Below are 15,728 nucleotides of genomic sequence, written 5' to 3'. Positions count from 1 at the left end.
GTGATAATTATATAAAACATAGTAGTTTCATTATTTCTCAGTAAGCCACCATAGTGAACCATACGTTAGTAATTGTTTATTGCCACAAATTAACTGTATCGATGACACAAACAATTCTGCTCCAAAACTGTAGATTTGTCTCATGGTATTTTTTGATTTCGAAATTGATTTTGGAAAATATTTGTTTGTTTGGCCTTAGTTCAAGTTTATAAAAAAATCATTTTGAATATATTACTGAATATATAGTGTAATTAGTCATAAGTACTGGTTATTAGTGCTTATGAATGGATGGACAGAGAAGTTGTACAAGGTGAACAACGGTGCCTTTCTGGGTCTTCTTTTTTGGGATGTTCCTGACTGACAGATGTGTGTTTAAATCAAAGCTGGCATACTTTGCACTTTCCTGTTAATAGTGGGAGATTTTTGGCTTTGAGTCCTGAAAACCTCCACACATGTTTTCGCTTGCTTTTTTCAGGGTCCTTGTAATTATGCACTAATTTCCCTTTAACAATTATAACTTCTATATATAATATATCTATATTTTTTGGGATTATTTCTCAAGTGATTTTCACCAATTCCAGTCTCCCATTTGGAGATCCAGTGTAAGATTATGTAAAAGGGAGCTTAATATTTAAATATAATTATACAACAGCAAACTTTACCCTATGGAAGCTTTCTGAAACAAACAAAACTAAACAAAAATCTATACAAAAATAAATAAATAAATAAATAAATAAATAAATAAATAAATAAATAAATAACAAGACAAAATGCTGTCCGAGAGTAAAATTCTTGGCTTAATATCTCAAAATTTTGAGTCAATAACTTCAAAATTCCGAGTTAGGTAATGTGGTACATCAAACATTTGAGATAGTCTTAATTATTGTGTTATAACGTTGAAATTGTGAGATAAAAAAAACCAAATAGAAATTTTATGCTGGAAGAGGTTCACCGGAAGTAGTATTTTATTTTGTAGCTGTGTTTACAGTATTTGGCACCGAAGCATTCTTGTCCAAAATATGTAGGTTTAAAAACATGAAGAAATAATATCCGACAGCTAACAGCGTGCTGCGTCCCGTGAGTATGCACTAAGTATGGCTATTTAAACGTTAGTTTTCAGTGTTTTTGTACTGTGGTTATGTATTAACCTGTTCCGAGCTTTTGTCGGTTGAATTAGTAGACTACCTTTTTTTTCTTTTCGCATACCCAAATAATATTTAGCATAAACCGAAGACAGTAGGATGGTTCGAATTTCTGCTCACAGTTAGCTGCTGCCTTTGTTCTCGTAAATACATATAGTTGAGCATAGGTGAGATATTTAGACGAATTTTTTCCTTTTTTGTGTGATTTTTAGGTTCAAGTGCATGCCTTTACGTCTCTGTGTTTAAATAGCAGTCAGTTATGGATTCCGCCTTTGAGAGGCACTGCTCGGAGCTGGTCGCCCGGGAACGAAGCGGACATACTGCTGTGTTGCATGACAATCTCCTGTATGTGTGGGGAGGCTATATGGTGAGAAAACACTGAAACATAAAAGACACAAATGACAAGGAAGAGAAGGGAAATTTCTCCAGTACTGTATTAAACATATGATATTTAAATGGTGGCATTAACTGTATATGCCAATTTATACCTAATAAAATTAAAAATAAAAATACATTCATAAATAAATGAGGACTGCTGTGCATTATTATATGTAACAGGTTCTTGCTTTTTTTTTTTTGCTTTCATTTCCCAAACCGCATGACCTAACTCCACCGCCTGCACCTGCACCTCGTTTTGTTTTTCATTTCTGACTCAAACACCTGACACTTCTCTGGAGACAGACGAAAATATAAAAATGAAATGAGACGTTATGCTAAAGTGCTTAATTTATTTAATTATTTTGTTCTTTCCAGTCTGTTGCTGAGGAAGAAGTCTTCTTACCTAATGATGAAATCTGGGTGTATGAACTAGACACAGGTATTTGGTAAGAAGACTGAACAAATTCCTGCTTGCTTCTGTTTGCAAAACAAAAAATACCAATGCCCGTTAAGCCCTGACTTTTACTCTGTTTTTCAACTCGAGGAAATTGTGTTGGAGCCATATGACATTTCAGCTATGTTTGGACTTACAAGCACTCTCCTGGGGCTGTTTGACTTCTGAGTTGTGAGTCAATATAAGCAGTTTTTCTGCATTTTTCTTTTCTTTTTCCATTTTTCTGAAGGAAGGTGTTTCACATGGATGGGGACGTCCCTCCCCCCATGTCTGGGACCTGCAGCTGCTACATGAATGGACACATGTACATATTTGGAGGTTGTGATGACAATGGACAGACCAATCAGGTTTGACTGATATCTGAGGAAGTGACTGTTAATGACATGTGTTTTTTTGTAAACATAGTTATGTTTACATTGTGTGAATGCTTAAGGTTTAGCAAGCACTCCCGATGCTTTCTTTCCTTATGTAACATTTGCAGAGATAGTGTTTTAAAAATAATGTACATTTTATGTTTGTTGTGTCCATGATCAGTAGCTGGAAGTCTTGATCATTTAAAGATTACTCTGTAGTGCCTCTTGTGGTCAAAAACTCCACATAAACCTTTTAATGTTGTGCGAAACAGAAGTATCTATGGGCCTGAACTTAAGGTGGAAAGACCGGAAAGACGCTGAAAGAAAATGTTAAATGTTGATAAATAAATGCAGCACAGAGATAAAGGAATGAAGATTTGATCAGTGTTTCTCATCCTACAGATGTACGGCGTCAACCTGGAAGATGGGAAATATACATGGAAGAGGATAATGCATGAGTTTGGCTCAGCCCCCTCTCCCCGAGACAAATTGTCCTGCTGGGTTTATAACGGACGGTGAGCACAGTGAAATTTTAATCAAGTTTAATTTTCAGCATTTTGTTACCACATAAATCACTACAGGCAATCAGTAGTTGTAAACTAAAATCTATTTTTAAGATTACTTGTCAAAAACTGGTACTAAAGAAATTTTGAGGACTAGATACTGAATTTTCCCCGCATGACGCTGGTTTGGAAAAGTGAAAGAAAATGGACAGATAAATAGATAAATTAGGTTTCCATGTCTTTTTAATTTTTTTAATTGAATGCTGGGTGTTTGATACATGAAGTGAAGAGGCTATCCATGTGTCTTTGTTTCCTGCACCAATTTCCGAGCAGATTTGGATGTCCACACAATCAACATTTTTTGTCTTTAACTTTATATCCAATGTTTTGTGGTTACTCTCTTTTTATCCCCTGATAATTATAAGTTTATAAGTTAATCTTGTAATCTTGGTTTGACTGTTTTTGGATTTGACGTTAAATCCAGGTTTTGTCAGGCTTTCAACATCTTTTTAGCATTCTTTATCTTACAGTCATCATCCGAACAAAAACACAACCTGTGTTGAGTTTTGAACACTATTCAGCGTTACATCTGTTCTTGATTGGATGTATAATTTTATGTTAATTAAGAATGATCTTTTTGTGTGATATTTTTCCAGGCTCGCCTACTTTGGTGGTTATGGTCACAAACTACTGAGTGATCTCGACCGGAGGAGTGGAAGCTTTATTGTGGATGAAACTTCATGGGTAGTTTTTTTGTTACTCACTACAAGTCTTTTAGCTGTCTCTGTGAGATTTTTTTAAAGGTTTTTGTTACACCTGCTTAGCTCTTTTGTTATTGCCAGGTGGGAGATGTCTTTTGGGGATGGAACAATGAAGTTCACATATTTGACCCCATGCAGTCCAGCTGGAGTGAACCGCGGACCCATGTGAGTCAGTTTGAGATTAATTCATGCTGGTATTGACTGAAGTCAGGAATTTCATGTGTGGGATTTTTCCCCTGATGCTATAAAACTTTAATTATTAACTTCACAAGTGGAAATATAAATAAAAGATTATTATTAAGACCTAAGGCTAGGCTTGTTTGACTGTTGCTCTCAAAATGTTCCAAAATCGAGCACATGCAATCTTTATACAACACTTTGATGAGACAGTGTATAAGAAATGTGGAACATCTTTGACTGCAGCTCCTGCAGGGCATGCTTACACAGCTGAACAGAAACAGCTGATGCAATATTTCATCATCACCTATGCGTGTTGTTCTTATCCAGTGCAATCTGTAAGAAATGCTACCATGTACAGTGTGAAAAAGGGTTTGCCCTTCTGCTGATTTTTTTGCATATTTGATTTACTTTCATATTACATGATCATCATTACAGATCATCAAACAAATTGTAGTTTCAGACAAAGATAACCAATGTAAACGCAAACGGCAGTTTTTAAATTATGATTTCATTTATTAAGGGAAAAAAGCTATCCAAACCTACCTGAAAAACAGAATTTTCCCCTTTTTAAAAAGGAATTAACTGTGATAAACCACAATCTGAGTTCAATTTCACTATCCAACCCCAAGACTGATTACCTTTAGACCTGTTGGCTCAAGAAATCACTGAAATAGAGTCTGTCTAACAAAGTGAAGTAGGCTAAAAGATCTCAAAAAGCTACAGAAACAACTGAAAAATCAAATTATTGACATATGTCAGTCTAGAAAGGGTTGAAAAGCCATTTATAAGGCTTTGGGAATCCAGTGACCCACGATGAGAGCCATTATACACAAACGGAGTAAACTTGGAACAGTGGTGAACCTTCCCAGAAGTGGGCGGCTGACCAAAGTTACTCTAGGAGCTCATTGATGACTCATCCAGGAGGTTAGAACAGAAGCCACAAAAACATCTAGAGATCTAGAGAGAGGCCAGCCTCACTAGCCTCAGTTAGGAGTTCATGATTCAACAATAAGAAAGAAACTGGGCAAAAACAGCATTCATGGGAGACCTCCAAGGAGAAACTTGATGAGCTCAAAGATGTTTGGTAAAATATTCTGTGGACTGATGAGACAAAAGTTTAACTTTTTGGAAGGTTTGAATTCCTTCACATCTGGCATAAAACTAACACAGCATTTTAATAAAGAACATACCAACAGTCAAAAATGGTGGTGGTAGTGTGATGGTCTGGGGACTGGGATGACTTACCGAAATTAATGGAGAGCAGATTGAGTAGAAAATGTCAGATCATCAGTTTTGTGCACCGAAGCTCAAGCATACTTGGGTTATGCAGCAGGGACAATGATCACATTAGAAAGTCTATCTCTGAATGGCTAAAAAATAAGTAAATGAAACAAAATCTGGTGGTACATTTCTGTGTTCATAATGCTATCTATTTTGAAAACACCATTGGTTGAAATGCTCTTAGACACTCAATGTTGTACAGAAAATGTAACTTTGACTTTCAGAAAGTCTGGAGAACTCCTCATCAAGAACTTTAAAAACAATTCCAATAACATCTGGGTCCCTGGAAGCAAAAAAATAAAGAAATGTTGGGGTAGCTTGAGACTTTTGCACAGTACTATACACTGTTTTTGCTTGCAGGGCCGAGCTCCTGCTCCAAGGGCAGCCCATGGCAGTGCTGCGCTCGGTTGCAGAGGATACATTTGTGGAGGTAGAGTTATGGTAAGAGTCCCAGTTGGTTTTCAATGTAGTGTTTATGGATGCATGTTGTGTTGATCAGAGAAAGTTACTTGTGCTGTTTTTTAAATGCAGGAAACCAGGACAAATGACATCCATTGCTTAAACCTTGAATCATGGACATGGTCAGAAATGTATGTAGCCATGTGTCATTGCTATACTGTATCTTGTCACGTGGTGTATGCAGAACCTGAGCTCACAATGAGTTTTTAAGTTAACTGTGTGTATCATGCCAAATCGGTTTTCCAGAATCCCGTTGTCCCCAACTCCGGTGGGGAGATCATGGCACACACTCACAGCAGTATCAGACAACACCTTGTTCCTGTTTGGAGGTCTCAGTGTTGACTGCAAACCAATGAGTAAGAAAATGCATCCTCTTGTTCAAGTTTATTTCCTTTGCTGCTTTGGTCCTTTTATGTCCTCTAGTTGTTTTCTTCTTAGTAAAACAAACCTTGCTCGATTAGGTGATGGGTGGTTGCTTGATGTCGAAACAAAGAAGTGGAAAGAGTTAGAGCATCCCTTTAAGAATAAGCCAAGGTAACAACTTATGAATGTAATATTTATTACTCTGAACAAACGTTATAAAGCGTTGTTGTAAACTGTGATCAGATTTTAAGTGGTACCTTCTCCTGTTTAAGGTTGTGGCACACAGCTAATCCAGGCAAAGATGCTGATGTGATTGTGTTTGGTGGAAGTTGTGACTACATCTTGCTTGTCGACACTGTAAGTATCAGAGGGAGACGCATGTAGAAGCTAAAAACAAAGGTGAAGTTAGTTTAATTTTCCACGTCTTTGGAAATCATGACACAGGTGCAACATGAAAACTATGTTTTTGTTTACATGTATGTTATGTAAAATTTAAACAGGGTTTACTCTATACTGCAGGGGCTTGTACTTCAAAGCAAGTTCAACGTGCACAGTTATCGTTTGCTTATCTGGCTTCACTTCCACTGACACAAACAAAGGTGGTAATTAACTAAGTCAACCCAGCGCTTCCAAGCTATGACATGAAAGACAACAATCGTAGACATGGACAAGTCTGCTGGTAGCACAGTTGCATATTTCAGAAAGAAAGGGTAAACTTTTTCTTCATATTAGGAAAATATGAAAAATCTGAACATATAATATCGGCTAAAGGTGACACAAATGTAGCCGAAGCAGCACTGTGTAACTGGGTTTGAATGGCTGCAGCCAATGCAAATTAGAGCTTGTTTTTGACGATCTATGTTTTTTATTAATGCTTTAATAGTTTAAACAGTCTTTTTAAACTATAGATATGCCTTTACATGGGCTCTTCCAGGAATGGTGACACTGTTTTCCAGAGAATTGATTTGTGATCAGGTGGTATTTTTGTACTGTTTATCTCTTAACTGAAACATAACCTGCAGAGCAGGTCAGAGTGCTATATGAGGAAGCAAGTTCAACACAGCTATATCAGAGGTAATGGGTATGTGAGGTTATCCACCTTCTCTGTTGAGAAGCGGTTTCTGCCTCAGGCACCGTGTGCTTTCACATAAAATGGGGTGTCTCACGCATCACATGACCTTTCTTCTACACAAAATGATCCCTGTGAGTGTACCTACTCCAATCAGAGACAAATGATGACGATATAATGGTGATAAAAAACTATAAAGAACTTAAAAAATACATAACAGCACAATACAACACAACACTGCAAGTAAGACAAGAAATTAATGCTGAATTAAACATTTCGAAGTGCTTTCTTGGTGATAGTTGCACGTTAGAGCTTGGAATCTTTAAACTGGACATATTTAAACATTAAGGGTTAATGTCCCATTGCCAAATAAAGGACAAATGAAAATCACGTTAGTTTGTCTGCAGATCAAAGTGAAGCAGGTTTTATTGACTGAATAAGTGTTCCTGGTTATAAAAAGCCTGAACAGTTTCTGATCTGTGTTCTAGTAGCTGCAATTCCAGATGTGTAAACGAGTGTTAGCAACTGATTAAAATCGAGTATAAAATATTTGTAAAATTTCAGAATCACCAGAATTTACGTTTCATTTAATGCTTTATTACTTTGAGGCTCGTGTATTTTAATTCATTATTATCAGGTCGCCCCAAAAGCTCCCTGAAAAGCCAATTGATCCAAAGTGGTGCAGAGAGTGTACTGACAGGGACTTGAAAGAGAGACCATATTTCTCCCTTATGAGCTGCCCTATATTGGCTCCCTTCTAAATTTCCCCTCTCCCCCTACTGGTCATGGTGGAAGGGTCACCCCTCCCTACGCCTGGGTTCTGTCTGAGATTTCTTCTTCTTAAAAGGGAGTTTTTCTTTTCGACTGTCGCCATGTACTTGCTCATAGAGTATTGTGGGATTGTTTCTAGTACACTTTAGTACTTTATATAAATAAAACTGAAGCAAACTGAATTAATAGAATAGGGAAAAAATTGGAACTTTGTGATGGTTACTAAAAAAGTCAGCCCATTTCGAGCCTTAGCAAATTAACCCATTAATCCTGATTTGTAGTACTCCCCTTAGGTCTGAAGTACAAGTTACCATGGCAGTGTACCCTAACATGAAGTGAACTACCTTTCTAACACTGAAAACTCAGCGTTAACCATGAAGTTAACTGTCTAAGCCCTTAATCTTGCTTTGTAAAGCATCAGATCTCTTTCTCTCTACAGAGCAGTCTACACCTGACAATGAAGCATTAAAAAACCTACGGAGAATGTTTGCTAAAGGAACTGATCTAATGAACATAGTTTTGCGAATATGTCTATGGATGTGAACCTATGTAAACCTTGTGCATTTCTTTTCAGGGTCACTGCAATGATGCACTTGTCTTTCAGACGCAACCGTATCCCCTGTTTAGGTAAAAACAAATTCTATGTGATACCTTTACCAGCAAGATGTCATTTTATTTACAAAAAAAGTAAATACTAACAATTTTGCACTGCAGATATTCTGACTTGAAGAAAAGTGAAATAAATGACTTCAGGAAGGACCACCGAGGTCAAAGGATGTTTGTTTCCATCTGCAGTAATTTGAGTTTGACCCATATGTTTGATGGATGTAGTGAAGGGGGACATGCAGCAACTGAAGAAGAAGGGGGAGCATGGCCCAATTTTGGGAACTTGCATGAAAAAGCTAAGGCAAGAAAAGTAAAAGTGAGATCCCTTGTACGGCACAGAGCATTGCAGCACTTATTAAGTCCGATGCAAAATGAATAGGATGTAAAGTGGGATGGAGGCGGGGTTTTCACAGGCGCCATCAGCCTTGCCTGACCTACCGTTATTCTCACTTTATTGCTACAAACAAGTTTGTCCTGCAGCAGCTCTGTTAGAGACAAGTAAAAATATCTGCTGTCCTAAGTATCTGCTGCTTTGTAGGGCACGTTACTTTAAATATGCATTCGTCTCCCAAAATAGAAATGAGAATTGACAGGCTTTTTTTTCCCGTCCTGACAGGATTTGTGAGGATTACATTGCAAAGAATGTGAGAAACAACGAGGTGCTCCGAAATCAACTTTCTCTCCTGCCTCGCAAGCTACTGAAGCTCTTACAGAGAAGGATCTCTTTCTACAGGCCTTCGAAGAAGCAAATGACTAGCTAAAAAGACCTTGAATGCCATGCTATGTTTAAAGTGCTATATTTCTCCTTTATTGTTTTACAAATTAATATTTTATTTTGTACAGTCTGCCTACAGTCCCTGCGATGACTGCGCTGAATAAATGACAGATTGACACTTTGATTTGCCTGATGCAGATTATTACAATACACAGATAACTCTCAGTCAGCAAAACAGAGCAGCTACAGACACGTTTTCTCCCAGAGTAGTCACATGACCAACAACTCGACATTTTCTTCTTTTTTATTTCAAACACACACAAAAAATTTAAAACTCTGCTTCCAAATTTTCATATTGGAAATTTCCTCTAAAAAGTTTGATAAAATTTCACGTTTGTATTCATGCACACAACTTCTGCATTCTGCCACTAAGTGGCAGCAGGCTTTTATTTTGAAGTGTTTCAATGGCTGAATTGTGTCAGCAGAAACAGAGACTTTGCCCAACTAAAAGTCTCTCTGTAGCCACATTCTCGCAGGGTGGAGAAAGTGCAGGAGCTGTGGTCAGGAAGGAAATGTTAGGTAAACATTCTCTGCTCATACCTTGGCAGGGTTTGCTACATGAGAAACTAAAGCCCTGAACACTTTATGCTCCCACAAAACTGCTGGTGGAAACAAGTCCATCTTTACTGCTAAAAGATCACAAGCATGTACCTCTCCTGCTGACATTTACAGAACTGGCAGAAAGGGTCTGTGTTGTCTCATTAAACAGACATGTTAAACCATGTTAGTAATAGGTAGCAAATGAGTGCTCAGTAGGAGTCGAGCTGGACAGTAACACCCTACCTGCTTCAGAAACCCAACCCTTGTGAGTGTGAGGAGAGCTTCCTGGCAAATATTCAAGCTGGTGTTTTAACTCTGCAATTACTGCTTCATCTTGTTAAATAAGACTTGGCTAAATGCACAGACTGGGAGTGATGCTGTTTTAAGTTCAACACAAACTGTGTTCATTATTTTTTTCCTGGCAACCCTGCATAAATACAGATTGTGCAGCCTTTCCTGCGAGCAGGAAATTTGTCAGAATAAACCCTGGTTCCCTTTCTTTGAATACAAACGGTTTCCTGTCATGAGAGCTTGCTAAAAGAGCTTTCTTAGCTCGGAGGGTCAACTAAACTCTCTTTCAATGGTATCCATCAGCTCCTCTTCTGATCCATCGTACAGGATGACTGGCGTGGTGAGAGAAGAGCCATGGCAGCTACCAAACGTCCTGGGAAATGTAGAGACCCACATCAGGAAGGTGAAGATTACAAACAGAAAATGTATGTGACACATATTTAAACAGTTTAACCCAACGCTCAGCGTGTAGAGGCCCAAACAAAACAAAACTAACAAAACAAAAATGGCGCTGTGAGAAAGTTGGAATAAAGTTGGAAATATGAATGTTTTTCTTTTTGGCATTCTTCAACAATAGACACTTGTCTGTTTCTCCCCGGCTTGCAAACATCTGGCGTATCTGATATGCTCTGAGAATAATGGATTTGGTATTTCGATCCCTTTAAGGTGAATTTGATCTGGCTCTGCGCATTTTTCCTCCACTGAGCTCAGGAATTAATAATTTATTTAAGTTGCCCACTTACGGTTGTTGTTCTGATGTGGGAACGTCTTCTGACAAAGCCTCTGTTGTCAAACAGCCCTGTGAGGAGGACTGACATAAATCAGAGAGGGAAGGATGGATATTATGTGTTTCATTCAATAATAACTCGCGGTTATTGGTACTTTAAACTTTTGTTCTCTTGCTCTAATAAACTGGATTACAGTCTGGCAAAAGTACTTAAAAGTAGAAACTTAAAAGTCCTTACATTGTGCTCGGTGGGACACCCAGATGTGTGCTTTTTAACGTGTGCGAAGGCAGAGTTGCCCTTCTTGTTTACATCTCTTGACACACTGTGTGCGACACGTGGCTCTTGGTCTCTCCCTGACGCTCGGAGCCTCGGAGCAGAGCTGAAGTCGTCTTCAGCGTCCTCCTGGCTGAAATGACACAGTCCGTATGTTTTGGATCTGATGAACGTCTTCTTCGGAGGGGGCTTCTTTACCGAAGTGCTCTCTCTTTCTGTGTAATCTGCCATAACTGTGTCCAGTTCTCCATCAATATCCTCCTCATTCCCAGAAAAGTCCGAATCCTGCCCTTCGCTGTGGCAGTCAGGTTGCGCACGGTTACGCACATTGCGCAAAACTGAGTGAATTTTAAGAGGCTTGAACAGACGGCTGTCCTTTTGAGGTGAAGCGACGTCGGTCCCCGTTTTGGTCACGTTTACCTCGCTGACACAAGCAGGTGCGACTCTTTTTCCTCGGCTTGTACCCGAGCCCATGTCCGTGTGTCTGGGCTGCTAGTGTAGTCTCATTTCCAAATTGCTCCTGAGGCACGCCAAGCGCTTTTGCAGTTGAATATTAACCAACAAAAGCGTGGTCCTTGGCAGTGGTTAAGGTCAGTCTTCAATTAGTTTTACGATAGGAAGGCAGTTCTTTGGCAAAAAACTAAGTTTTTCTTTGAAATGTTTCTACAGACAGGTTGTTAAAATAAACGGCAGTAAACTTTCGAGTAACTCCAAATCAAGATGAGAAACTGTGTATCCCTTACATAACCAAGTTTGGCTCAGGACCCCAGGGAGGAAACTCCGCCTTCTTATAGGGGGGAACACACATCCTCCATTGTGTCTACTGCTAAAAAAACCCCATCTGTATTCTCATGGATTTAAGCAACCAATCCCCAAAAAAGGGAAATATATGTATACGTAATATACGTTCCCTTTAATGATAGGGAGTCATTTTGAAAGGCTAACAGGAACAATTAGTCCAATTTGTTTGTATCAGAAACATGACCGGCCTATTTCCCTTCTTCACCTAATAGATTTTATTGGGGCCAACAGTGAGTGAATTCCTGTCACCCTGATGCAGGAGCCCCCCTCCTCCAGTGAATGATTAAGATTAAAGTGCTGGACCATGAGAGAGGGCATTCCTTTCCAACAGCTCAGGCTTCCCAGAGATTCCTCAATAAGCTTTTGTTTGGTCCACTTGCGCATACAAAAGACATGACAGGAGCACCTCAGTGCCAAAGCCGTCCAACAAAAACCCAGAGTGCACCAAAGCAAAGAAAAAAAACTTGTTTGCCATCTTTCACTAAGTGCCTCATTTTCTCTCTCTTTTTTCTTACTTGTGTGTGTGCACATGCAAGTGTGTGCCAGACAGCTGTGCAACCTGTTCTCTCTGGAGGCTGACCAAGTCAAAGACACCTGTCGTTTAGGAAATTGGCAATGTGAGAGTAGAAAAAAGCAAGTCGGCCTTCAGGTCTCAAATGTCTCATTGAGGAAATTATTGATTATTAGAGAACACACGCAGCATGTTGGCAAATCTTACTTAACCTGCAAACTTTTAAAAGTAAAATGATACTGAAATATAAAAATAGCTCTTCTTCCAAACACTCTCAGCTGCAGTTAGCTACATCTCATCATGACAGAAGAGCCTGTGTGGCATCCTGATCACATTTAGTATGAAAACCTCCTACTACTGACTCTCTCCATTTCAGTGATGCTGTCCAAAGATTGGATAATCTTAGAGATTGCCTTTTAGGGGAAAAAAATGGAGATTCAGAGCTAAGCTGGAAAACTGAGACATCTTCCCAATTGTGCAATAAATTGCATGTATACTGCAGATGTTGCCTCTCTCTCCCAAATGTAAATTAAATCTCCTAAAATGAAAATAAGTCTTGTTTTTCGACAATAGTCAAACATAAAACTTATACAACAAGCTTACTTTCCAGCCCTGCTTCTCGAGCAGTCTCGTTTATGTTATTTTCAACCTCTACTTCTGTTAACTCTCCGCCTGCACTGCACTCTGGTGTATCATTAAAGAGATCGTGCCGCCACATCTGGAGAAAAATTCAACAGCTTCCAGACGAGGGGGAGGATCTGCCACAAAATAGAAGCCACGGCCCAGCTCGCTACATAACTGTGGTTTTTCTTACTTCTTCCAGATTCAAGAATATTCCTCCAGTATGGATGAAGTTTGAAAGACTGGGAAAAGCATTTATGAAACGCTGACCTTGGATTTGGTTTAGCTTTGTTCATCATATCCTATGCAAACTCTGAATCAGCAGACATGTGAGTTGTTTTTGCAGTGCTGTGGATACAAACGTCCTTTGTTCCCTCCCAACAACAGAACAGCATATGTGAAAAATGTTAATTATTATGACTCAGCTGCTCCATTTGGAGGACAACAAATAAAAGCATTGTTGTTGTGTTTGAGTAAAAAAGGAAAGAAACTGCCATATGTTTGTAAAAAAACAACAACCCCAAAACCAAATCTCTGGAGAGTATTTAACAAGCCAGCTGCCCGCTGATAGGCATTCCAGTAAAACTGCCTGGACCTCTTTGCTCAGTAGACAAGCATTAATAGGACAGGGTCAACAGGATCTACACACCATAACATTGTAAAGCAATTTATTCCTTCTTATTTTTTCATAGCCTAAATGATCTCTTAATGGGGACCACATTGAATCAGACCCTTTTCTTTAATAGGAAAAATATGACTATATAAATATTTCCCTACAGCCTCACAAAAGACCACACCCGTCTTTGGCAAGACCACGTCATATAAATTGATTCATCATCACGATATAAAAAAAAAAAATCCTCTTTTTTTTATATAACTTCAGATTTTGCCTCACAATAATCAGATCCAGACTTCCTTCAGTAACAGAAAAATCCACATGTGTACATGTGATCTTATGCCAACATTTCCAACATAAGCAAAATACTGAGAGGCATTGTTATGCTTTTACTGTTTTAGAAGTAAATTTAATAGGTTTAAAGTATAGCCTAAACAAGTGAACCAAACACACTTCTTAGTTGGATGCCTAAGACTTGGTTAAGGGGCTAGAAAATATATCACACTGCTGAATGTTCTCACAAAGATAGACAAGAAAATGTGTGTGTATGTGTGTGGTGAGCAGGTCTTACTCATGTTGTGGGGACCTCATTTTGTTTACATTGTTACATTCTGGGCACATGGCTTCCTTTCATGAACATAAACAAGTTGCTATAACATAAATCCTTAAATTTAAAGGTGACGCCATGCCTTAAGGTTAAGGTTAGGGATGTAGTAGTTCCCTAGATTAGAGTAAGTCTGCAGGAAATGAATCCAAGGCCATATAATGCCTCTGAAGTCATGGATAGATTACAGATTTTCTACAGGGAAAGGAAGCCAAGTTGGATCTTTCACAGTCAGATAAAAGGGCCGTTCAGGGTCACATACTGTAGACGTAATCAGCTGAGCAGATGAGCGGAGCTGAGACAGAGGGATATTGTAACTTTCACATGGTGACATAAGGTTGTCAGGGCAACAGTCAGTGCAACCAAGAGGAGTTGAAGTGCAGTAAAAGAACAAGGAGCGTCTGTATTTATCTTTGAGCTCTTAATCTGCTACATTACCAAGCATAAATTAAAGTGTTTGCTTTTGTGATGGCGGTAAAAGTACGTCACAGACAAGCCTGCAAACCTTTAAAGTTAACAAATTATCCTTAACATAAGAGTCTGACAGGTCGCTGTAAGGGAGGACTGCCTGCTGATATCTAGATGTGGTGAAACTGTAACCAGCAGATGGAGCTAGTATTCAACAAAAGCAAATTAGGGTGTCTTCCATGCCGATCCATGCACAGGACAAGTTGTTACTCTTCATGAGCTAAATGCATTTTTTATTTTAAAAAAGAACAAAAAGAAAAGCTTAGAGCGCCTTCTATGGGATTTCATAAAATGATACCTTTAGTAATAGTATAGTTATTTAAGAAAAACAATGCATTTCACACTATTTTAAACAAAAAAGCAAAATTTTACCACTGAAATGCTGAAGCCGACACAAGGAAATAGACAAAAAAGAAAGGAAAGGACAAAAAAAGAACTCTATAGTTTAAAGTGAAAGTATGTGAGTGTAACAGTGACACAAGTAACCTGTCAGATTATTATAAATACCAAACTATTGGTCATATGAGAGCAAATAATAGCAAAAAGCATGACTTTAATAAATATGAAAAAGTATATAAGTTGCATAAATGCTACTTCATGTTAAAAGCAAAGCATGTTGGCACTTTATACAGCCACGTGTTTTACATGTGGACGTGAAATCAGCTTTGGAGATCCTCTCACTTCCCCACTATTAACTGTTATAACTGTGTCCTGGAAGGTCTTCTCAGGCAAGCCAGTGGTCACTGCTGCAGTGACCCATTTTTCTGTCAAAAGGCCATGTAATCAACAGAAAACAATTACTGCCTCTCTCTCAGGCGCTCGGAGCGCTCAATACTAGCATCTGCTCACTTCCTAATTACCTGCTCGGTAAGAAGCTTCATTTGGAGAGAAACACACGGCAATCAATCCCTGCATTAAACTTGGTTTGTTTGTCAGCATCCTGAAGTGTCACGCTGAAACCTCTGTTCATTTCAGTTTTGTTTGATTAACTTCTGCTTGACCTACATTCTGTTTATTGGATCTTGTATTTATTGCTGTTAATTACCTTTTAAATGTGCCTCTTGTTCATGTTTATATTACGGTCCCCTCCTTTTACTCACTCTTTTGCTCCCAGGCTAGTGCTAACCTTTTCCCCCTAGAGCATGGGTTTTAAAAGTGTATCCTTTGTTTAGTGCTATTT

At 38.7% G+C, this 15,728-nt stretch overlaps 2 protein-coding genes across 7 annotated transcripts; one reads left to right on the top strand and one right to left on the bottom strand.

Annotated features, from left to right (window-relative positions):
* Window positions 1-944: 944 nt before the first annotated feature.
* LOC146496236 (kelch domain-containing protein 1) lies at window positions 945-9,219 on the top strand. Of its 5 annotated transcripts, XM_085142945.1 has the most exons (15): window positions 946-1,077; window positions 1,355-1,509; window positions 1,896-1,966; window positions 2,204-2,321; window positions 2,730-2,842; window positions 3,487-3,574; window positions 3,673-3,756; window positions 5,413-5,493; window positions 5,584-5,642; window positions 5,758-5,867; window positions 5,973-6,045; window positions 6,147-6,231; window positions 8,289-8,341; window positions 8,429-8,621; window positions 8,937-9,073. In XM_085142945.1, exons 2-15 carry the CDS (start codon window positions 1,402-1,404, stop codon window positions 8,943-8,945), a joined length of 1,245 nt encoding a protein of 414 aa, XP_084999071.1. In that variant the 5' UTR covers window positions 946-1,077; window positions 1,355-1,401; the 3' UTR covers window positions 8,946-9,073. The 5 variants fall into 5 exon arrangements, with proteins under 5 accessions (XP_084999069.1, XP_084999071.1, XP_084999072.1 ...); XM_085142943.1 differs by having other exon boundaries at window positions 945-1,077; window positions 1,393-1,509; window positions 8,429-9,039; XM_085142946.1 differs by lacking the exon at window positions 8,429-8,621 and having other exon boundaries at window positions 8,937-9,219.
* Window positions 8,927-11,746, bottom strand: LOC146496235 (uncharacterized). Of its 2 annotated transcripts, none has more exons than XM_085142955.1 (3): window positions 10,892-11,746; window positions 10,670-10,725; window positions 8,927-10,299 (listed from the first exon to the last, which is right to left on the bottom strand). In XM_085142955.1, the coding sequence occupies exons 1-3, from the start codon at window positions 11,399-11,401 to the stop codon at window positions 10,197-10,199; spliced, it is 669 nt and encodes a 222-aa protein (XP_084999081.1). In that variant the 5' UTR covers window positions 11,402-11,746; the 3' UTR covers window positions 8,927-10,196. The 2 variants fall into 2 exon arrangements, with proteins under 2 accessions (XP_084999081.1, XP_084999080.1); XM_085142954.1 differs by having other exon boundaries at window positions 10,670-10,737; window positions 10,892-11,741.
* Window positions 11,747-15,728: the final 3,982 nt, after the last annotated feature.

This window comes from Neolamprologus multifasciatus, chromosome 19 (assembly GCF_963576455.1).
Source record: "Neolamprologus multifasciatus chromosome 19, fNeoMul1.2, whole genome shotgun sequence".
In the NCBI taxonomy this organism is placed as follows: Eukaryota; Metazoa; Chordata; class Actinopteri; order Cichliformes; family Cichlidae; genus Neolamprologus; species Neolamprologus multifasciatus.
Note: the sequence above shows the minus strand (reverse complement) of the source record. Positions and strands in the feature narration are given on the sequence as shown.